Source organism: Hylobates moloch, unplaced genomic scaffold (assembly GCF_009828535.3).
Source record: "Hylobates moloch isolate HMO894 unplaced genomic scaffold, HMol_V3 SCAFFOLD_1, whole genome shotgun sequence".
Taxonomy (NCBI): Eukaryota; Metazoa; Chordata; class Mammalia; order Primates; family Hylobatidae; genus Hylobates; species Hylobates moloch.
Genome location: NW_026652276.1, coordinates 220,621,425 through 220,645,679, shown reverse-complemented (window position 1 = coordinate 220,645,679; position 24,255 = coordinate 220,621,425). Strand labels below are relative to the sequence as shown.

At 49.5% G+C, this 24,255-nt stretch overlaps 1 protein-coding gene across 6 annotated transcripts in view; it reads left to right on the top strand.

Moving 5' to 3' along the window:
* Nucleotides 1–21,874, top strand: part of HIPK2 (homeodomain interacting protein kinase 2) — a 205,433-nt gene extending 183,559 nt beyond the window's left edge. For 5 of the 6 annotated variants that reach the window (XM_032761917.2, XM_032761916.2, XM_032761915.2 and 2 more), the window contains 3 exons: nucleotides 10,690–10,937; nucleotides 19,502–19,662; nucleotides 21,401–21,874. In XM_032761917.2, coding sequence (XP_032617808.1) covers nucleotides 10,690–10,937; nucleotides 19,502–19,662; nucleotides 21,401–21,871 — 880 coding nt within the window. In that variant the 3' untranslated portion in view covers nucleotides 21,872–21,874. Of the gene's footprint in view, nucleotides 1–10,689; nucleotides 10,938–11,463; nucleotides 13,118–19,501; nucleotides 19,663–21,400 lie in introns of those variants that run through there. The other variant, XM_032761919.2, reaches the window with a different exon arrangement.
* The last annotated feature ends 2,381 nt before the right edge of the window (nucleotides 21,875–24,255 follow it).

The window sequence follows — 24,255 nt, the reverse complement described above, 5'->3', positions numbered from 1 at the left end:
TGAGTTCCACAGCATCCTGCAGTGAAGAGTGGCGGGGACTGCCAGCCTGCCAGGGTCATGAAAATGTGCTGGACACATCAGGCTGAATAGGGAAGCTGCAGACTGAGGCTAGGGAGTCATCCAAAAGGCTTCAGCTGTCCACAGTTGTGACTGGGATCTCCCAGAATAATGTTTTCTAGAGAGATTTAATGGCTATTGCCTTAGAAAATGTCTTTGCACTCAAGAAGGTAGGAAAGTGTATTTGAGTCTGAGTAGGATAAAACAGAAAGCAGTAGCTGTTTTATTTATAGAGAAAACACTGTGTAATTGTGATCACATTATTGTGACTACGTTTTGGAATGAGAAAAAAAAATGTGGGGAAATATGATTACTTGTTCTTAGAAGTCAGAATTATCATAAAATTTAACACAGTCAGTATTTATTGGCCCCACTAGTGTAAGATATTATGCTGGGAACTGCAGGTGTTACATAAATAAGGTAGACAGTCTGTGTCCTCATGAGGTTTGCAGGGTAATAAGCAAGACGAAACACACACAAATCATTATAAAACAAAACAGAGTATCAGTCACATAAAAATGAGCAAAGTACCATGGGGACTCAAAGGGAAAATAGCTTAAGGGAATAGCAGGGGAGGGAGGCTTTGAAGGCCAAAGGTCTGGCAGGTCCACACAGTAGAGGAGGTGCAGTTGCAAATTCAAGTGAGGTGATTGGTGGGGCAGAGCCTCCAAGGCAGGCGAACAGGATCAAGAGCCCTGTGCAGGAGCTTATCCAAAAGGGGCTTCAGGATGGAAAGGGGGTTGGGGAGGGATCTCCTCTTACATGGGGGTGGTCAGCTTTGTCAGGAGATACTGAGGGGCTCAAGGGGAAGCATCAGTCCTGGGAAAACAAGGATGCACCCGCAAGTGCAGCCACATGGAAGAGTCACCTGGTCCCTCTCCAGCTGAAGAGCTTCCCCAGCCCTTCTGTGTCCCAGCTGGAGCAACGGAGACCTTCCCTTCTACATGTTGATCATCCTTGTTCTCGAGCCTGATTTCTCTGTGCCGTGGGCATGTTGATTCCCACCTTCTGTGTTCCCAGCCTCGTTTTCTATTTGCTACTTACCCCAATGCCAGTCCAACTTTGCCTAAAATGCTGGTTAATTCCCCTAACATGGCTCAGCCTCAGCTTGGCAGCCAGAGTCAGGCAGCCGATGACCTTCAGAGGGATGGCAGTGCCTCCACCACCAAAGGGGCTTTTAGACCTGATTGAGGGTGTCACTAAACCTCTAGGACTAGATGATATAGCCTAGAATTTTTAAAAGAAAGCCAAGGCAAAATCATTATTCCTGACCCCATGTATGTGGCGCTGTTAGTTGCACAGCAGATGGCTGGCCAGCAGCCCCACTCGTAAGAACTCCAGGTCATGTTGGAGGCAGATGCTGGGAGACACTGAGCTAAAGACAGGAGAATCATAGCAAACATCCACTGGGTGTTCCACCTGCACTAGCTCCTCCATCATTTGATGGGGCACGCAAGGCTGATATTTCTATTCCCATTTGATAGATGAAGAAACTGAGGCTCAGGGAAGGTAGGTGACTCACCCAAATTGATACAGGTTCTAAATAGCAGAATTGGGACTCAGGTGCCATGCTCTTGAAGAAATGGCAAACTTAATAACTGGCAAAAATAACTGATTTCAGTTATGCCAGGGCCATAAGGAGTCTAGAGTATTGTCCACTGAGCCCCCACTTGGTGCTGGGCATTTGTCAGGGTGCCGGAGCCATGGCACTGAGAAGGGCGGAGTCAGCTCTTTTTAAAGTAGGAATGGCAGGGCAGAGCCAGGGAACTCCTTTTCAGTGAATTACTGTTGGACTAGAGGACTCTGGTCATGGCTAGAGAATTGGCCAAAAGATGAGACAAACGGATATTGTTCTGGGTCCCCCGGGATGAAGTAGTAGAACTGGTCTTCTTTTAAATATTTATAGACAATTTTGATTAGAAAAGCATTTAATTGTCTACACATACTGAACAAGCCGTCTTTTCTCTCCTGGACTCTCTTGATCCACGTCTCCTGATCCAGACCCCCCTGCTATCTTTACCTTGTGTTGAAATGGTCTTGTAAAGGCTGTAGCATACAACCTTTAGTCATAAGGGTAATTTCTTTTTTTATTTTTGTAAGAACTAGAGACAGAGACAGTGTCTCACTATGTTGCCTAGGCTGGTCTTGAACTCCTGGGCTCAAGCAGTTCTCCTGCCTTGGCCTCCCAAAGTGCTGGGATTACAGGTGTGAGCCACCATGCCTGGCCGAGAGTAATTTTTTAAGTGTGTAAACCAAAGTGGCTCACGTCAACTGATCATCTAGAAATGATTTTGTCCAGCTCCATTATTCATTCACGTATTCACTCATCAGTTACCCGGAGATTTCTGGTAGGTGGGTTGTTCTGCTTAGCTCATCGAGGCCCTCCTGCAGGCTGCACTTACTTCACTGTGCCTGTTTAAGCAGCCACTGTTTCAGCCAATGTTACCAAAAATGAAAACTTTAAGAAAATTGATTCATAAATATCATTCAGTATTTTAGATATAGAAACAGTTACTTAGCTCACTCTTAACATGTTTATATACAAAAAAAAATTTGACCTGAAATGTTTTCCTTCTTTACACTAAGTTGAAAGTCTAGAGAAATCATTATAGATAAAGCAAGGTTAGAAAACTGATAAACTGCTGCTCAACTTACTTTGGCCTGAAAAATTAACATCCACTTAACAGAGGGAGCAAAAACCACACACACTCATTTATTATTGCATGGGCAAAAAGCCCAAAGTGGGATTAGCCTTCATTGCTACCTATAACCATGTAGCTTGCTCCATCCTGCCATTGGTTGAGGAGCTACTTACAGCCAACCTCCTGCCATGCTCATGGGCACGTGGGAATCAGGCTTGAGTGAAGGAACAAAGGAACCCAGACACACAGTGCCATTTGAAGGAACTTTGGTGTCTCTCCATTTTGAGTACAATACATCCCCAGTTGAAAATATTTCAGTCATGTGACTCATCTCAAGAGATGATGGTAGGATCTTTTGTCCAGCTGACTTCACCACACCCTCTTTACAGGGCTCCATTTAAGACACTCCAGTGGGCTGAGTGGAGTGGCTTAGGGGTGTATTTTGAAGAAGAGACACTTCACCCTACTGTCCCCAGCTGCTTTCACATTACAAAGCTGTCACTGATGTGCCACAGCTTCCTGGTTTGCTCCTTGCTTTCCACAGGGAAGAGGGAGGAAGAGGGGTGGGAGAGGGTTGGATACCATAGGGCAGAGTGGTGCTCAGTGGATGCACTGAAGGTGATTAGGAAAGATGAGTCAAAACTCCCAGGCCAGTTGGGAAGAGAGAGACTGGACTTCAGAAGATGGAAGGAGAGCAAACGCTTCCTTCCGCTGCCTCTGATGGGACAAGGACGAGGTGACTACTCATGGCTCCTTCTGCAACCCTGTTTCTGATTTCTCTAGAAAGTAGTCATGTAAAAATGATCTTAAGGGTGATATATGTGTATTTATATACACACACGTGTAGACATAGACATAGACATAAATATGCAGATAATACAATTTGAAAGGAGGAGCCAGGCACGGTGGCTCACACCTGGAATCCCAGCACTTTGGGAGGCCAAGGTGCGAGGATCACTTGAGGCCAAGAGTTTGAGACCAACCTGGGCAATATAGCAAGACCCTGTCTCTACAAAAAATTTTTTTAAATTCTCCAGGCACAGTGGTACGTGCCTGTAGCCCCAGCTACTTGGGAAGCTGAGATGGGAGGATTGCTTCCACCCAGGAGTTCGAGGCTGCAATGAGCTATGCTCACAACACAATACTGCAGTCTAGATGACAGAGTGAGACCCTGTCTCTAAAAATAATAATAATAATTTGAATGGAATGTATGTGCCATATTAAAATGAAGATTTTTTTTTTCTCTCTAATGACTCTAAGTCAGCAGCTATCAGGAAGGAGCACGCTGGTCTGGGGGCACACTGGAATTACCAGCGTGAGCCACTGTGCCCAGCCAGAAGCAGTCATATTCTTTACCACATCATCGTGCCGTGATGATTAAAGGAGATAAACACATCAAACATTTTAAGCTGTAGTTAGTATGCATCCAATAAATGTTACCTGTACTTAATAACCAGCATCATAGTAATAGAACACATAGCATTGACTATGAAATCAGAATGGTGAAAGAAGTTATTGGAGGAGATGAGTTTTGACCCTGGTCTTGAAGGATGAAATTGACTCAGATTAGCAAATAGAAATCAGAGACACATTCCAGATAAGACCCTACAGGGAAGGGGTCACAGGTTATATCTGATCTTCTGTCAGTGCTTTCTCCTTTAGGGATTTCTTTACTTTTTAGCTCCTTATTTATTTTCATCATTTTAAAATGATGAAAATTATCTATTGCCATGACAACATAATGCAATTGTGAACTCTGACAGCTTTGTTCTTTATTCAGAAGTGATGTTCTTTCAAGGCCATTTCAGCAAATATTTCTCATTCTGCCCCTTTCGCTATCTCTCTCACTTGCATTAACCAGCTCATAATGGGATTGATAAGCTGTCAATAATAATTAGACGCAATCATGGAATGAATCCCAGTAGTATCGATAGATATGAGCCTAAAGAATCTGCGGTAGTCATCTCAAATGTGTGCTCATTTCTAAAGTGACTTATTTAACAGCTTCTCATTAGTTCTCTAATCTGCATAGTATGTTCAGGTAGAGCACAGAGCTTTCTAACAATGGAAGAGATGAAAAACAGCTAGCAGATGAATTCACCTTCTGCAAATAAATGTGTCACTTGTAAATCCAAAAAGGTAGGCAAATCAGCATCAAGCTGTGCCGTACATATTTGCTCATTAAGCTAGGGGCTCCCCAGCTACAACAAAGGGATGGGACCGGGAAGAGTTTATAAAGGTGTTATCCCACACTCCTTGTAGATAATTAGACACTGACTTGCAGATTCTTCAGTCTCTTCGGTGGGAGGCTCACTACCTGTTGGGTTTCCATCAAGGAGATGGCCCTCAGTTCTCACAGGTCACCCAGGCCAAGCTGTCAGCTCTCACAAGACTCATGCCAGAAAGCCATTCTTCAGTGACAAGAAGTTCAGTGACTCATGAAGTGGCTATTGTGTCTTGAGATAGTTCTAGTTGTTAGAAAATTCTTATTCATATTAAGCTGAAGCTTCTCCACAATTTCCACATTTGAGTGAAGAGCTCCAAATATGCCCAATTTGAATTTTACTCGAGGACAGATTACAGTTTGGCCAGAATTAGTGTGTGTTTTTGTCTTTTTGTTTTAAAAAAAATGCGCATTTTCTAAACTACTCAGATCCTAAGGAAGATAATGATCAGCAAGAACTGGCCAGATCTGGGTCTATAGGTAAGGTACATCTACTAAAAGGATCTCTTTCCTCTCCAGATTAGGGCTAGACCATTCCTATTTTTAAATGTCTCTAGGAATCTTTCAGAGATCCTCACAATGGTTCCTTTAATGCCATGAGTAATTTCTCTCAATGAATTTCAGAGCAGGTTGGAGCTGGATGGATGTTACAGGTTATCCAGGCCACACTGTCCAGAGCCACACCAGTAAAGGAACAGCAGAGCTAGGACTGTAGTGCCAGCTCCCAGGACACATTTGGGAGTCAGCCTCCATCCTCACCTGGGGTCCTCCACCCACAGAATGGGCACCTGCAACAGAGCATGTCTGCGTTTCATGAGATGACCAGAGGCATGTTCACCATTCAGGAGTAGCTGTGCCCGAAGCTGAGAGTGAAGGGCAGGGCAGTGCCATCTCCTCACCTCCCCTCGGGAGCCAGCAGCTGCTCCCAGTCACGGCTCCCAGCTCTTCCCCTGGCCCTCAGGGTACTTCGAAACAGTGTGGGGTGGGAGGAGTTCCTTTATTACACAAGAGACTGCAGCAGACCAGTTGTTTCCCTTTACTCCCCCCCATTCATCCCAGAAGACAGCTGCAGGTTTCCCTGCCCTTGTCTTGTTCAGGCAGCTCTCCTTCCCTCCTGCTCCCTCCTCCTCCTCAGCCTCTGGTGTCTCCCTGCTCTCAGATCCCTCCTCCCTACCTCCTAGCTCAGAGACCTCCTGGAGTCCCACTTCCTTTTTTTGCTTAATTTATATTTATAAAATATTTCGAGGTATTCTTTTTTGTTGTTATTGGTAGACAGCAATCTTTTTTTTTTTTTTTTTTAAGTCAGAGTCTGGCTGTGTCACCCATCCTGGATTGTAGTGGTGTGATCTCAGCTCACTACAACCTCACCTCCCAGGTTCAAGCAGTTCTCCCACCTCAGCCTCACAAGAAGCTAGGATTACAGGCATGCGCCACCACACCCAGGATTTTTTTTTTTTTTTTTTTTTTTTTTTGCAGCAGGCGGCCGGGCGGGGATGGGGGCAGGGCAGAGTCTCACTCTGTCACGCAGGCTGGAGTGCAGTGGTGTGATCTCTGCTCACTGCAACCTCCACCTCCCGTATTCAAGCGATTCTCCTGCCTCAGCCTGCCTAGTAGCTGGGATTACAGGTGCACACCACCACACCTGGCTAATTTTTGTATTTTTAGTAGAGACGGGGTTTTGCCATGTTGGCCAGGCTGGTCTCGAACTCCTGACCTCAAGTGATCTGCCCACCTCAGCCTCCCAAAGTTCTGGGATTACAGGTGTGAGCCACTGCACCCAGCGGATTTTTTATTTTTAGTAGAGACAAGGTTTCACCATGTTGGCCAGGCTGGTCTTAAACTCCTGGCCTCAAATGATCTGCCTGCCTTGACCTCCCGAAGTGCTAATTACAGGTGTCAGCCACCGTACCTAATTATTTTTATTTATTTATTTTCTTTAGAGTGTAGGTCTCTTTGTCACCCACACTGGAGTGCAGTGACACGACCACAGCTCACTGCAGCCTCAAACTCCTGGGCTCAAGCCATCTTCCTGCCTCAGTCTCCCGAGCAGCTAGCACTATAGGCGCACACCACCATGCCTAGCTAATGTTTTTATTTTTGTAGAGGTGGGATCTCACTGTGTTGCCCAGGCTGGTCTCAAACTTCTGGCCTCAAGCGCTGGGATTACAGGGGTGAGCTACCACACCTAGCTCCCACTTTGTAATTCTTGTACTGGATCTCAGTGCCCTCCCACCCTCTGGGTGTCTCTACTGAGCCCTGATGTACAGTGGCAAAGTGCCCAAAACTCAATCTCTTTTGCCTTTTTTTTTTTTTTTTTTTGAGACAGAGCCTTGCTCTGTCGCCCAGGCTGGAATACAATGGTGCAATCTTGGCTGACCGCAACCTCCACCTCCTGGGTTCAAGTGATTCTCCTGCCTCAGCCTCTGAGTAGCTGGGATTACAGGCATCCGCCACCACTCCCGGCTAATTTTGGGTATTTTTAGTAGAGAAGGATTTTCACCATGTTGGTCAGGCTGATCTCAAACTTGTGACCTCAGATGATCCACCCGCCTCGGCCTCCCAAAGTGCTGGGATTACAGGCATGAGTCACCTCATCCAGCCTGGACTTTGTTTTTGATGGAGATATAATTCATGTACTGTACTGTACAGTTCACCCATTGGATGTGTACAATTCAGTGGTTTTAGTCTATTAATTTTTAATTGTGGTAAAATATATATAACATAAAATTTGCCATTTCAACCATTTTTAAGTGTAAATTCAGTGACATTAATTATATTCATAATGCTGTATAGCCATCACCATTATCTATTTTCAGAACTTTTCCATTGCCCCAACCAAAAACTATACCATTAATCAGTAACTTCCCACTCTCCTCTCCCCTAGCCCCCAACCTGTGGTAACCTCTAATGTATTTTCTGTCTGTATGAATTTGCCTGTTCTAGATATTTCATGTATGTAGACTCAAACTATTTGTCCTTTTGTGTCTCGTTTATTTCATTTAATGTTTTCAAGGTTCATATTGTAGCATGTATCAGAACTTTTTTTTTTTTTTTTTTTGGAGACATGGTCTCACTCTGACACCCAGGCTGGAGTGCAGTGGTGTGATCATAGCTCACTGCAGCCTCAAACTCCTGGGCTCCCACCTCAGCCTCCCAAACAGCTGGGTCTACAGGCATGCACCACCATACTTTGCTTATTTTTTAAATTTTTTTAATTGTTCGTAGAGATGGGCTCTTACTATGTTGCCCAGGCTGGTCTTGAACTCCTGGCCTCAAGGAATCCTCCCACCTCAGCCTCCCAAAGCGCCGAGATTACAGGCATGAGCCACCCCTCCCAGCGTGCATTCATTTTTATGACTGAATAGTATTCCACTGTATGGATACACCACATTTTCTATTCATTCACCAGCTGATGGACACTTGGGTCATTTCTACCTCTTGGTATTTTGAATAGTGCTGCAGTGAACATTGGCTTACATGTATCTGAGTACTTGTTTCCAATCCTTTGAGTACATACTTAGGAATGGAATTGCTATAGGGTAACTCTGTGTTTAGCTTTTTGAGGAACAAGCATATGGACATTTCACATTTAAACTGTTACAACTGGGACGTGTGGGTCTTTATTAATTAAAATTTATCTACTTTAAGTTAACGTGAAGAGCCATAAATACATGCAACCAATTCATTCCTCACCTTCTTTTGAGTTCTTAACAATTATCATCTGTACGATTCATCTGACAGTTAATCACGGAGGCTTTGTGACATCCATTATTCTCTCTAACTGGTTATTTTAAAGCTTTTACTATTTAACTTGTCATGTTTTTATACAGTCCTCCACTGAGATTTTAATCTCCTCGAGGGCAGAGACACATATTTCTTTGTATAGGTATTCCCTGTAGTACCCCGCATAGATCTCCAAGATATCATGAGTTTTAATTTTCTTTCATTTCAATCTTCTGGTTTATTCATAGACTAGAAAAAAGGAAACTTTTCCAGCAAGTCCTTACCCTGATAGAATTCTCTTTGCCTAGATAAGCTTTTTGCAAACCTGTTTTCACATGTTAAATAAGGTAACACAACTTCTAAGAAGAAGAATAATAGCAGCTATTATGGAATACTTACCATGTGTTGTGTATCATTGAAAGCACTTATATTTTCTCACTTAGTTCTCAAAACAAGCCTATGATATAGGTACAATTATTACCTACCTTTTACTGATGAAGCCACTGAATCACTGAGAGGTTAAATAGCTGCCCGCCGCCCTGTCACCAGCACATGCTGAAGTTAGACAGCTGACTACAAGGTTCATGTTCTCACCCACAAACATGGTTAGGCACCCTGAACCAGAGAGGACAGTGTCCAGCCACTGGAAGAATTATCCAGCCTAGATGTCAGGAGCGCTGGGCGTTGGGGAGCAGGGCCAGCGCCTCCTGGGGACTGCACCTCCCAGATCCCGTAGCCTTCTGTAGCTCAGCAGCCAGGCTCTTCTTCTGTCCCTCCTGCCTGGCTGCTGTGGGCTCTGGAATTTGCCCACTTCCCTGCTGCCTCTAGGGTGGTGGAGATCCATCATGGGAAGAGCCTGGCCTGGCTGTGTGGCCTCAAGCAAGATACCTGGGAGGTGGCTGTGACTCTATGAGGCTCTATAAATACCAGCTGCTTCTCTTATCCAATTAGCTGGAAACTGACCAGCTGGCCTAGGCAATTTTTATTTCTTAAAAATAAATGATCAATATACAAAAATAGATGCACATTCATTTTAAAGCCTTAAATAAGCACACAATAAACAATAAATTTCACATCCATCCTGCCAGCAGCCTGTCACTGAGTTTGAAGACAGACAGAAGTAGTTCCCAAAGTAACCACACTAACTTAAATATCTCCGAACAAACATGCCGGCCAAGAGCTATCCAAAGCCAGTGCCTCCCTATTATATGAAGTTCCACATGTAAGATGAAGGCCAGAGCTTCAGAGTGGCTTTCACACAGCATCAACCTGGCAGGGGCCTTCCCACCAGGCCCCGATGCAATACCATCTCCCCCGATCCTTGGCCCAGGCAGCGGAAAAGCTGCAGGTGAGCCTGGCTCCTGAAAAGGGGACTGCAGAGGTCATAGTGGCCTGCACACAGCCCACAGAGCACACTCAAAGCAAGGAGAGGCAGAGGGTGTCAACTCCAGCTCTGCATTCCCAGCAGCGTGTCTGCACTGTGCTGTGTGGGTGCAGCCCCCTCAGAGCCTCACACTGCATCCCATTCCTTGGACATTCTGCTCCCTCCTGCATAAGCTTTGCCAGGCCACAGGCACCAAACCTAAGCTTATGACATTCTTCTCCCAGCGAGGTTTACTCCTAACCCAGGTCCCCAGGTTGCTGGGTTCTTGCTGGTTCTCTCATTGCTCAGATGTCCCATTCTGGCAGGCCCACGGGGGTTGTACCCAGCTCTGGGCTGCAGGTGCCTCCCCTGCAGCTCTGCTGAGCTCTGCTGCACAGGAAGAGTCCAGGCCAGCCTGGAAGCACCTCACTCCCTAGTTTCCAGAAGCACCTGTGGGTCCAGCTCCAGCCCCTTCTCCGTGTCTTCACCTGTCCCCCTGCTGCCGGCTACACAGGGGACATTTGCATGCCCAGCCTCCCCATGGGGGTTAGGGAGGGCAAAAGCCCTGTTCCTGCCCTCTCCCCTCTGCCTCCCTCCCCTGCCCCAGGGCATGAAATGCTAGTTGGGTGTCTCACCTCACGGCCTTCTCCCACCTCTGACTTCTCCCTTTGCGTTTTCAGCACTGTCTCCAAGCAAAGAAAAAACGTCATCAGCTGTGTCACAGTCCACGACTCCCCCTACTCCGACTCCTCCAGCAACACCAGCCCCTACTCCGTGCAGCAGCGCGCCGGCCACAACAATGCCAACACCTTTGACACCAAGGGGAGCCTGGAGAATCACTGCACGGGGAACCCCCGAACCATCATCGTGCCACCCCTGAAAACCCAGGCCAGCGAAGTATTGGTGGAGTGTGATAGCCTGGTGCCAGGTAATTTGGGGCCAGGACAGGACAGGAACATCTCCCTGGAGAGCGGTTTTCCTGTTTTTCTGCTGCTAGAAATGTTGCTGTATGGGAGCTAGTACAATAGAAAGTGCCCAGTGACTGCAGGCGATCCTTACCGAGGATTTTATTCAAGTAGCCAGGGGAGGCTCCTGCTTAACAGCACATTGTGTAAGCAGTGTTTTCCTTCTTTAATTCTGTAATCACTACCTCTCTGCCTTTACAATGGCTCTGCTTCCAACTAGGTTGATTAATAGAAAATGAAAGCCTCCTGGTTCTTTATGCCTGAGCCTGGAAGAATACCTAGTCTGGGGAGTTCCAGGCTGACATCTAGCACCACTCCCTTCCAGGAAGCCCTGGTGGTCAGATGGGCTTCTTGTGTAGGAAGAACCTCCTCCGAGTCTTGCTAGGGAAGGGTGAAATTGGCCCCTCTCAGCCCCTCCTCGGAATCGGCTGCTGGGCGGCGAGACCAAGTCATGCGTGTTTCTCTGCTCATGCACTGTTCTCTTCAAAGGACTCCTCCTGTCCCGCGAAGGCTTGTCCTGAAAATTGGGCCCTGGAATAAAGGCTGAGAATGTACCCTTCTGAATAAACTCAGTGGCTCACTGTAGATTTTGTAGCATCTATTTACCATTTCCCTTGCTCATGCTCACAGTAGAAGAATGTGGGGACTAAATCAGAAGAAATCTGCGCATCCCACTATTCTGCCATAAACCACACCCAAGCCAGCCTGCACCTGCGTGACGGCACAACTGAAAAGGGAAGGAAAGGGAACGCCAGGAAGCTTTTGTCTAGATGTGAGAAGCTGTTACTTCTCAGGAGGACCTCATGTCTGTCACCTGAGGTCGCTACAGGAAACTGGGGACTCTTCCTGGGTGGTGACCACATGTGAGACCCAGTGGGCGCAGGCCCCATTCAGGGGCTGCCACTGAGGGTGAAGACTAGAGGCAGGATGGGGTCATTAGGGCTTTTCCAGCCCAGTGCCTCAGGCCAGCCTGCACGGTGAGGGTCAGCGCCCTGGGATGCTCTCCCAAGAGCTCATGGGATTGCCTGGGAGGGGGCCCCTTTTGCTGAGAGGCTCTGCCTAAAGGGGAGATGGTGACAGCCACAGGCTTGCGCTCCCTGCCGCCCACTTCCCAACCCAAGGCAGCATCACCCTTTCCATCATTTGTGGCGGAAGCTCCTTTTCCCTGACTTTGGAGTTACCCCAGCTACCTTTCCTCCGAAGAAATGCTTGTGAAACGCAGCTTTTCAGCACCCTGCTAAAACGTCTCCGTTTTCAAGTCCTGGTCCGTCCCCAACAGTACCGTCACGACGATGCAGCCTCCAAGCAGCGTTGACATCAGAGCCAGCGCTCCTGTGGGCATGGGGGCAGGGGGTCATGGTGCCCACAGTGTCCTGGCTGCTCCACGAGAAAGACAGACAAGCACACGCAGCTCACGCCGTGCTCTCTCAGAAGAAGGAGACCTTACCTTCGGGAAAAATAGTCACAGCAGTGCCACTTGCCAGGGCGAGCATTCTGGTTGACAGGGGCCAGACTGTACTTACTGCCAGGGTCTGGTGACCTGGGGCCAGAGGACCAGGCTGGAGCCCTCCCAAAATTAGGCACCTCTGTGAGGAAAAGAAAATGAAGCTGTGCCTTCCACAAGGCTACAAGGACATCTCTCTCCAAAAACCATCTTTTTCCACCCAGGCAAATGTTTTGGTGGAAACCCTGTCAGGAAGCAACATTCTCTAGCAGTAACCAAAGGGCCCTGGGAGGCACCCGAAGTCATTCACACCAGGAGCCAGGATTCCTTAGAGAGCTGCATACTTTTCAGCTCAACTATCCTTTAAATATTGTTTAAAGCTATATGCAGCACACATTTTTAAGTTTAAATCTTTGCAAAGGATAGAATTTGCCTTGTATCATTATTTAAGTTCTTTAAATATATGTTTGTGGAAACCTTGACGCTGCAGACTGAACTCATTCCATATGCGGGAGTGCTGCCTGTGCCCTTGCGAGCAGGGGCATTCCTCGTCTGGTGCCTGCCCTTCCCCAGCCAGTGGCGTTCAATACTGATACACACCTTTAGCTACAGAACCAACCTAGGCTTGGAAAAGTCAGGAAAGCAGCCTTCCTCAGCTCCCTGGGGCCCAGTGATGCATACAGACCAAGATACAGCCAGTTAACAGCTCCCCCAGGTGCAGCGCCCAGAGCATGGGAGGGTTCAGGGCTCCCCCAGCCCTCTTAGGTCAGGCTGTGCACTGCTGTTTCCCCGCCGTACTCACCCTCTCCTGTGGCTCTCAGCCTTTCAGTCCTTCTCAGGTTGGGGTTAGTGAAGTTTCTTTTGGAAGCAACAGAATGAACTCTACACTGGCTTAAGACAAACAACTTATTGGAAGGATGCAGGGCTAAGGGAAAGTTCAACAACTAAGTCCCAGGCAGGGCAGGAGCCAGAACCCCTGGGACCTGAGCCCTGGGGGCCAGATGCCTGCTCTCTCAAGCTGCCTTCACCCGACTCACAGCCAGCAGCTCCCAGGCTTCTGGTGTCCCATTTCCAGGAGACCAGAATTGATTGTTCCAGCTTGGAGAGACACCTGTTTTTTTTGTTTGTTTGTTTCTTTGTTTCAGAGAGGAGTCTAGCTCTGTTGCCCAGGCTGGAGTGCAGTGGCGCAATCTCGGCTTACTGCAACCTCCATCTCCCAGGTTCAAGCAATTCTGCTGTCTCAGCCTCCCGAATAGCTGGGACTACAGGCATACACCACCACGCCCGGCTAACTTTTTGTGTTTTAGTAGAGATGGGGTTTCACCGTGTTAGCCAGGCTGGTCTCGAACTCCTGAGCTCAGGCAATCCACCTGCCTCAGCCTCCCAAAGTGCTGGGATTACAGGCATGAGCCACCACGCCTGGCCAAGACACCGATTTTTTGAGCCTCAGCTTTAACCAGGAGACAGAGTTCAATAATGACACCAACAATAGCTAACACTAAGTACTTAAATGCCAGCTACTCAATACTTAAGCCCTTAGATGCCAGATACTAAGCATTCTACACATGTTAACTCATTTAATCCTCATCACAGCCCTACATGGAGCTTCCATGATTTTCCCAGTTTCCCAGGTTAAAAATGGAGGCACAGAGGGCTTGACCAGCCTTCCCAGAGCCATGTGGCTGGGCCTCCCAGAGATCTGGCCCTGGAGCTTATCTGTTGCTGTAACCACCCCGCCACACCCCCGCCCCACTCACCTAGTGCAGACAGGGCCACTGTGGCTGTTCTCAGGACAGGGGGTCACGGAGAGTAGCTGGACAAGGCATGACTGGAAAACTGAAGAATGTTTCGTCACTGTTCCAAAGTATACATTAGGAGGTTGACCAGCATTAGCCCATTGTCGCTTTGTCCATCGCCACAGGAGGAGTTACTGTTATACTTTAATCTCTTGGTCCCCTTCAGGGCGTCCTCCCTTACTCGGGGTTCTCGTCCTCTGAGAGCTTGGCAAGCTCTGACTCAACCCCCATCTCCTGTCCCCATGATGACGGTAGCATCAGGGCTGCATTACGCCCATTTCATCTAACATTCCCTAACCCCTTCACTGATCCCTCGAGCTCAGTGTTTCTCCCTCAAATATCATTACCACAAAATGCCCAGGAAGTTGGAATAGAAGAAGTAGGTGACATGCACAGCAGGGCCCAGCACAGTCTGTGACCCGCCGCAGAGCAAGAAGGAGGCTTCCCCCAACACAGCCACAGTGTGGCTGCGGAAGGCGAGAAGCAGGCTCTGCAGAGCCAGTGTTTGCAGCTTTCTATTTTTTTTTCTACATTGAGTCCACAAAAATCCCTCCATCTCCCAGGTTTTGGGGGACCTTTGAGTCTAATGGGTTTGGCTTGGGCACAGTGTTGGGTCACAAGGCCCTGATTCCCAAATGCAGGTCTGTTCAGCCAGGGCCAGGAGGCTCTGGAGTCCTGGGAAGCTTGCTAAGAATACCGATTCCAGATCTCCCACACCTACCTGAGGGATTCCGATTCAGTGCATGGGGTGGGAGGGGCCCCGGGCGCAAATGCACGGTTGGATTTGCGGCCTCTGAGTAGCACCCACTGCCCCCATCCCCACTGAGGCAGCTTACCCTTCACTCAGGGCAGGGGACTCTGGGTTTTGGGGTCAGGAAGGCCCCCTTCCACTTGCAGTGTGCACCAGAAACTCCTGTCCTCAGGTTTCCGGTTTTCCTTTGACGTTCTTGATAGGCTGAGACCTCTAGAGGCACATTTCTCTCTTCATCAGCGATTAATCAGCATTCTCTCTTGCTGGGCTCCAGCCTCAGGCGTCTCCTCCTTGACTTTGATTTCATCGCCCTGGGATTTGTAATAGAATTGATCCAACCAAATTCAATCAAGGGCCTGGTCGTTTCCATGCATGGCTCATTAATATTTAGCACCTCTGCCCCAAGAAATGACCAGATTCTCTCCTTTTACACTAACCACCCACAGGATAGTTCATTGAGACGGTATGAGCCTTCCGGTTCACCTAAGATGCTCAGGCCCCAAAATGAATGCTCCGAATTCTTGCGTCTGAACGTGAGGTGTAGATCTGTCTTTGGACATCTTGCAATATGTTCTTGCTGCCTCTCCCTTCATATGAAACATTTTACCTGATTCGTCCTTTGAACACCCCTACTTTGGGCACCTTCCTCAAATGTGGACTGCTTTAGAGTTGGGGCTCTGTGGAACAACAGTGCCGCATTTTGGCAGATGACTGGATTCCCTGGCCAAAGCTCTTTCCCATACTCAGTTATTTCATCTTTCCTCTCCTAGGGCTTCCTTATGCTTTTTGGTGTCACCAGGCAGTAATCCTAAAGTCCAGCAAGGTTTCCAGAAAATATAAATCACAGAAATACAGCTGTCCGGCGCGGTGGCTCACACCTATAATCCCAGCACTTTGGGAGGCCAAGGGGGGCAGATCACCTGAGATCAGGAGTTCGAGACCAGCCTGGCCAACATGGCAAAACCCCATCTCTACTAAAAAATACAAAAATTAGCCAGGTTTGGTGGCGGGCACCTGTAATCCCAGCTACTCAGAAGGCTGAGGCTGGAGGATCACTTGAACCCGGGAGGCGGAGGTTGCAGTGAGTCGAGATTGCACCACTGCACTCCAACCTTAGCGACAGAGCAAGACTCCACCTCAAAATAAAAAAAGGAATTTAGCTGTCCTCCATAGAAAGCCAAGGTAATAAAAATATTTCAAGCACATTCCAGAAACTTGATGAAGAAAAATAACTGAGTACAAGATACAACACATGAAGTGCTCAAATCAACAAAGGATGGTGGAAAGGAGGTTACTCATTACCTTTCTCTCTTAAAATGCGCTCCCTTTTTCCTGGGCAAAGTCTTCCTCAGTCTGGTTCTTAGACTAAGAATCAGTACCATGGCTGGGCACAGTGGCTCACGCCTGTAATCCCAACACTTTGGGAGGCTGAGGCAGGCAAATCACTTGAGGTCAGGAGTTCACGACCAGCCTGGCTAACATGGTCAAACTCTGTCTCTACCAAAAATACAAAAATTAGCAGCTGGGTGCGGTGGCTCATGCCTGTAATCCCAGCAGTTTGGGAGGCTGAGGCAGGCGGATCACAAGGTCAGGAGTTCGAGACCAGCCTGACCAATATGGTGAAACCCCGTCTCTACTAAAAATACAAAAATTAGCTGGGTGTGGCAGTGGGCGCCTGTAGTCCCAGCTACTTGGGAGGCTGAGGCAGGAGAATCACTTGAACCCGGGAGGCAGAGGCTGCAGTGAGCTGAGATCACGCCACTGTACTCCAGCCTGGGTGACAGAGCGAGACTCTGTCTCAAAAAAAAAAATTAGCTGGGCGTGGTGGCGCATGCCTGTAATCCCAGCTACTCGGGAGGCTGAGGCACGAGAATCACTTAAACCTGGGAGGCAGAGGTTGCAGTGAGCCAAGATCACACCACTGCACTCCAGCCTGGGAGACAGAGCAAGACTCCATCTCAAAAAAAAAAAAAAGAATCAGTATTGTTTCTGTGCACATCTCACCCCAGCAGGACTGGTTGCCCAAGGAGGCAGGACAGCCCCCAGCCCCAGCGCCAGGCTCTTGTTCATTCCCTGGTCTGCCCTGCCTTTCTTGGTGGGGGACCATCTGCCTGTCTTTCCACCTGGAAGATGTTTTCTTCTCCATTAACCCTACTGTTCTTTAGCGTTTAAGGAACAGAAGCAATGCTTGTTGTAACTATGGTTTCTAACTATACAACACAAACCACACAGTCTTCAGGCTGCTTTGTCATAGCCTTCACTTACTAAACCCCTCTTTTGCTGCTTCTGTTGTCATTGAAGTTAGAGAAAGGTGTCTGGAATTTTCTCCCTCCCACACTTTGCTAGGCTATTATGCAGGTTTGCTCTTAAAGAAGCCCAGTGTTGGCCCGGCGCGGTGGCTCCCGCCTGTAATCCCAGCACTTTGGGAGGCCAAGGGCAGGTGGATCACCTGAGGTCAGGAGTTTGAGACCAGCCTGGCCAACATGGTGAAACCCCATCTCTACTAAAAATACAAAAAATTAGCCAGGCATGGTACCGGGCGCCTGTAATCCCAGCTACTTGGGAGACTGAGGCAGGAGAATCACTTGAACCTGAGAGGCAGAGGTTGCAGTTGAGCCGAGATCGCAGCATTGCACTCCAGCCTGGGCGACAAGAGTGAAACTCCATCTCAAAAAAAAAAAAGAAGCAGCCCAGTATCTTCTCACTAGTCTGGGTCTGTTTGTTGCTTTTGCCATTACAAAAGTGCTTACATTTAATGAATGGCTATGACTGGTTCATCTGGGTGCATTTGATTAGAAATTTCCCTTAGGTGTGTGTTAATACTGCGCTGTCTATTAGGCAGCCCCCTCCTGGAGGAGAGCTGAGGCACAGGGACATGGGGGGCTAGTAAAGCATCTCTTCTGCTTTTATCAAGGGGTGATGGTCCTGTCTGCAGAACTCCCCAAGCTGGGATGGGGAGATGGCCCCCACTCGGCAGCAGAGCTCCTGCCCTCTGGGGCTCTTGCCCCTGCTGGGCTGGACACTCATGCCCTGTCCTGCCCTGTCCTGTTCCGGCGGCCTCCTTGGACTTGGGCTGTCCCTGCCTGTCAGCGTCTTCACCTGGTTTATCCTCTGCCTCGCCACCTCATCTGCGTGATCTGTGATGCCTCCTCCTTATTCACGCTCTCAGCCTTCTCCCTGCCACCCCCGTCCCCGGTGGTACACAGTCACCGTCCTTAGCACACAGCAGGAGCTCAGAAAATACTTGGATCAGTTAAAACCACTGGGCTCTGAAGAGGCTCCTGGCTCCTGTGGCTCTCTGGCTAGGTAACATGGAAGCCATCCAGCTCAGGGTTTAACCCACCTCTCTCAGAGCCCCTGGCTACTCAGAGCTCGGCCCCCCAACCAGCAGCACTGGCACCCCCTGGGAGCTTGTCAGAAATGCAGATGCTCAGGCCCCCCCAGAGCTGCTGGCCAGAGTCTGCACTGAACAAGATGCAGGAATTACATTTGAGAAGTGTTGATGGAGCCACCTGCTGACCACGAGGTCACCTCTGGAGGGTTGCAATGTTTTTTCCACTCTTCAGCCCTCTTGGCAATAACATGGAGGCAGTTTTGTGCTTGGCCATGTTTGGCTCACAGGGCCATTCCCTGGATGACTTAGTCTCATCCTGCCTAGAGGCAGGTAACTAGACCAGATGACTCTGAGGGTTATTTTAGCTTCTAGTAATTCATTAGGTCCCACCACAGACACTGTCTCCTCTGATACTCATAGTCACCCATGGTGGGGACCAAGCAGGGATCTTGTCTTAGTCTATTTTGTGTTGATGTAACAGAGTACCTGAGACTGGGGAATTTATAATCAATAGAAGTTTATTTGGCTCATGGTTCTGAAGACTGGAAGTCCAAGAACAGGGTGCCGGCATCTGGCAAGGACCTTTGTGCTGCGTCTTCCCAGCACAGGAGGCAGAAGGACAAGAGAGCATGAGGGTGAGGGGGCCAGACTCGTTTTCATCAAAAAAGCCAATGTCTCAATAGCTAACCCACTCCCGAGATAACATTGATACACTGATGAACTCATACACTCATGAGGGCTCTGCCCTCAGGACCTAACATCCCTTACTGGCCCCACCCTAAACACTTGCACTGGGGACGAAGTTTCTAACACAAGAACTTTGAGGAACACATTCAAATTATAGCAGATCTCTCCTACCCGTTTTCCAGATACTGGAAGTAACACCTCCCAGAGGAGCGGCACTGGGCCTGGCCTTAGGCCGCCAGCCCACCTTGCCTCTCCTGATTCTTTTTCGCTTTCCCTTGCTTCATTCCCTCATGCAGCCCCGACCACCCTCCCAGCCGAGGGAGTGAGCCAGAGCCGCACTGCATCCAGAGTCAAGGCAAAGTCCTGGTGGGTCCAGGGGAGATGAGGCTGATTTGTGACTGCCCGGCCTCAGGCACATGTTTCTTCTTGGAAGACCACTGTTCTCTGGTGGGGTAGCATCTTCTGGGCAGCTGGGACCCTGCCACCGATCTGACCTCTTTCTCCTCCTGCCACAGTCAACACCAGTCACCACTCGTCCTCCTACAAGTCCAAGTCCTCCAGCAACGTGACCTCCACCAGCGGTCACTCTTCAGGGAGCTCATCTGGAGCCATCACCTACCGGCAGCAGCGGCCGGGCCCCCACTTCCAGCAGCAGCAGCCACTCAATCTCAGCCAGGTAAGCCCCACAGCTGGCGCCCCAGGTCAGACAGAGCCCCCATCCCCTCATCCTTCCGCTTCAGAGAGGATCGCTGTGGCGGCCCCTCACCCACCCCACAGGGCTGCAGTCCTGGCCACGGGTGGCAGCACATGCCCTTGGTGACCTCTGGTGGCTTTTTCTACCACAGGTCACCCTTGGGGAAGTTGATATCACCGGTGCACAGAGAGCTGGCCCAAAGCAAAGTGACTTGTCTAATGTTACAAAGCCCTTGGTGACATTGTGCCAGAGCTTAAAAATAGGATGGCCCACACTTGCTGTTTCAACCCAGCAAAGGGTAGAGCACTGTGTCCCGGCTATGTCGGCCTGGGACATCAGGGACAGACCTGCGTCCGACTCATTGCAGGGAGGGCTCGCACACCACAGCCCCCAAGTCAAGGGTAAGAGTTGTCCCAGGACCTGGAGGAAGGGGGGTGGTTGAGATGAAATGTGAGTGACCCGAGTTTCTGCGGGCGCAGGGCTGTGTCAAGGGCTCGGCATCAGGCCTGACTCACACGGTGGACTTAGGGCCCTGTTTCTCTAGAAACAAGGTGAGATAAATGGGGTGTTTGTGTTCACAGCCCCTAATCTGAAGTGCTGCCCCAGGTCATCAGTGGAGCCCGTATCTCTGTCACGTGACTTAGGTTCTCCAGGTAGAAGAGGGCTATTTTATTTGGACTGACAGAACTTCAAACAGCAATGCTTCTGAGAGCCAACTTTTTTTTTTTTTTTTTAAGACAGGGTCTTGTTCTGTCACCCAGGCTCAGGCTCAGGCTCAAGTGCAGTGGCACAGTCATGGCTCTCACTGCAGCCTCCACCTCCTGGACTCAAGTAATCCTCCACCTTAGCCTCCTGAGTAGCTGAGACTACAGACATGAGCCACCACACCCAGCTAATTTTCAAAATTTTTTGTAGAGATGTTGTGAGAGCCAATAATTTTGAGAACAAGATTTTAGTGAGTAAGAAAGCAATTTTTGCTCAAAGAGAGTGTCCTGGCTGGGTGCCGTGGCTTACACCTGTGGTCCCAGCTTCTCGGGAGCCCAAGGTGGGGGGATCATTCTAGGCCAGGCGTTCAAGGCTACAGTGAGCTAGGTTCATGCCACTGCACTCCAGCCTGGGGCATCCTGATACTTCACAGCTTCTGTACATCCTTGGGAGAAATATGTTCTCCTGTAACTTTGCAGCTGGCTTTATCCGTGTATCATCCCAGCCCAGTGAATGGCAGGCCAAGTCGGGACTTTCTCAGTCCAAGTGAATTTTTTTTTTTTTTTTTGAGACAGAGTTTCACTCTGTCACCCAGGCTGGATTGCAGTTGCGTGATCTCGGCTCACTGCAACCTCTACCTCCCAGGTTCAAGCGATTCTCATGCCTCAGCCCACAGAATAGCTGGGACTACAGGCAAAGCACACACCACCATGCCGGGCTAATTTTTTTGTATTTTAGTAGAGAAGGGGTTTCGCCATATTGGCCAGGCTGGTCTCGAACTCTTGACCTCAGGTGATCCGCCCACCTCTGCCTCCCAAAGTGCTGGGATTACAGGCGTGAGCCACTGCGCCGGGTCCCAAGTAAATTTTTACTTTCGCACACAGAGGGAAGCCCCTTCTATTACTTCTGGTGTCTTTCCCTTCTCTGCCTCCTCCCTGCCCTCCTGCCCCTCCTCCCATTCCTTCATCCCCACGTGGCGGCCCTTGACGTCTCTCTTGGTGCCTCTCCTCCCCAGGCTCAGCAGCACATCACCGCGGACCGCACTGGGAGCCACCGAAGGCAGCAGGCCTACATCACTCCCACCATGGCCCAGGCTCCGTACTCCTTCCCGCACAACAGCCCCAGCCACGGCACTGTGCACCCCCATCTGGCTGCAGCCGCCGCCGCCGCCCACCTCCCCACACAGCCCCACCTCTACACCTACACTGCGCCGGCGGCCCTGGGCTCCACCGGCACCGTGGCCCACCTGGTGGCCTCGCAAGGCTCGGCGCGCCACACCGTGCAGCACACTGCCTACCCAGCCAGCATCGTCCACCAGGTCCCCGTGAGCATGGGCCCCCGGGTCCTGCCCTCGCCCACCATCCACCCGAGTCAGTATCCAGCCCAATTTGCCCACCAGACCTACATCAGCGCCTCGCCAGCCTCCACCGTCTACACTGGATACCCACTGAGCCCCGCCAAGGTCAACCAGTACCCTTACATATAAACACTGGAGGGGAGGGAGGGAGGGAGGGAGAGACTGGCCCAAGGGAGGAGGGAGAGAAGGAGGGAGGCGCTCCTGGGACCGTGGGCGCTGGCCTTTTATACTGAAGATGCCGCACACAAACAATGCAAACGGGGCAGGGGCGGGGGGCAGGGGGCAGGGGAACGGGACGGGACACCAGTGAAACTTGAACCGGGAAGTGGGAGGACGTAGAGCAGAGAAGAGAACATTTTTAAAAGGAAGGGATTAAAGAGGGTGGGAAATCTATGGTTTTTATTTTAAAAAAGAAAAAGGAAAAAAAAGTCAGTAACAAAAAACACAGCTCAAGAACCCATTCTACACCAAACTGGAAAGGAGAAGAGAGCAACAGGAAGATTCCAGAAGCGGGGGGCCCCAGTTTTTGAAGAACTTTATGAACTTTTCAAAGATTATTTTCATATGGCAGCAAGTGATACGGAAGACTTTGCTGTCAGGGACACCTAATATGGAAATCAAATAGATTTTTAATTAATTGAACATAAGATTTAGGGATTTTTCCAGAACTCGAAAGGGTCAACAGCCCTCCAGAATGTCAGGCTGCAGCCTGAGGAGGCTGATGTTTGGAGCTGGTGTGGGGTTGGCGAAGCCCAGTCCGGGCTCCCTAGTCAGGGGGACGGCCAGGCTACTGGAAGGCCCCTGGGGGCGCGGGGCGGGTTTTCTTTTTCTGAGCACTCTGGATAAATCCCTAAGCAATGTTGTTCCTCAAATGTCATTAATAATGTGTGTTGCAAACTTTAGGTTTTTTTCTTTTCTGAAAAAGTATTTTCTCTTTGAATCCACCCCTAGTCGTGTAGCGTAGGGCTAGCGGTCGTCACAGACACCCTAGTAGAATGTAGCACTCAGCACCCTTGTCTCCTACCTTGTGTTCAACTCCAGTGATACCAATAGAATATTCCTCAATGTAATTGCACAAAAAAAAAAAGCGATATAACATAGGCATGTAACCAATGTGGCGGTGCAGGTGTGCGGGTGAGCGAGCACGTGTGGGTGTGCACGCGCCGCCCTCCCCGCGTGGCCCTCAGTGCCGCCACCCTAGCTGGCGCAGTCTTGACACTGCATCCTCCCCTCCTAGTGCCTTACCGAGCGACAGACGCGGCGTGAGGGTTTACTTCCACTGGTACTCCAAGAAACTGAGGCTAGTCAGACACAATCTCAGCTCTTCTGTTGTGCTGTTGTAACAGTTTACTCTGGCCTTTTTTTTTTCTTTTTCTTTTTAAAATGTTAATGCCCGTTGTCTTTCCTGGGCTGTTTGCTAGCGGAAGGATGCCAGGGAAGCCAGCAGGAGCTAGGAGAGAGTCCGTGGATCTTGAAAGAAATATGGGAGACAGATGCCCGGCGGGTGCGTCTGGAGATGGGGACGGCGGGAGTTGAGTTGTGGCAGTAGTTGAGTTGTAATTTGTGGGCGGAGGCCCAGAGAGACTCCCCACCCCTCACCCCTGCCTCACTCTGTCCCCAGCTCTGCCATTTGTGAGGCCAGAGGTTTCCGGACTGTTGGCCTTGCCAGGCAGCCGTCTCCTGCCCCAGGCAGCATCCCCCAGTCCCTCCCACCACGAGAGCCTGGAGCTCTCAGCCTCGCCCTGGGCTCCACTCTGTCCTCCGGCTCCCTGGGCTGTTTTGCTCTAACGATCTTGCCAGATCCCTCCCTCTGTAGACAACCACCAACCTCTGTTTGCTGTTGAATTCTCTCCTCACATTACCCAGGTCTGCTCAAGACATGATTTTGGTTTTGGTTTCCGAGGGTTCTAGTGGGCAGAAGGTTGGAGGGACACTTATGAGGGTGACCGGGGGTCTGACGCTGCACTTTGGAAAAACTCACACAGTTAAATTTCCAAAGAAATCTGCCCTTTGCCCTCTTTGCACCTTTGATACATTCTGGAAGTTTTCTCAGGCTTTGGACACTGCTGGGGATGGAGGTGTGGAGAAGTGGGGAGTTCCCTCTCTTCATAGTAAATAACTCTGAAATCTGTGAATGTGAATGGCAGGAGAATCTGGCCAAGGATGGGGCTGAAAAGGGCGGTTCTAATTGTTTGCTTCTGATGTTGAGTCCTTAGCTGACCCCACAGGCAGGTTTCCAAGGTGCAAAGAGATCTTTCCCTCCCGAGTCCGTGGCCCCATCCTCATCCTCCCCCCCATACTTCCTCACTGTGCAGTCTCCCTCAAGGATCTACTGTGAAAGGTGTGTTTGTAGTGATATCCAACCTAACTCAGTAACAAAGCCGGTACTTAGCTCTTAGCTGTGAAATAACTCTGGAAACTTCCCCACCCCAACCATAAATTCTTACTTATAAAGAAACAGGTCCCCAAACTGGAAACAGCTTAGTCCAGGCCTCAGCGAGAAGGAAGGACAC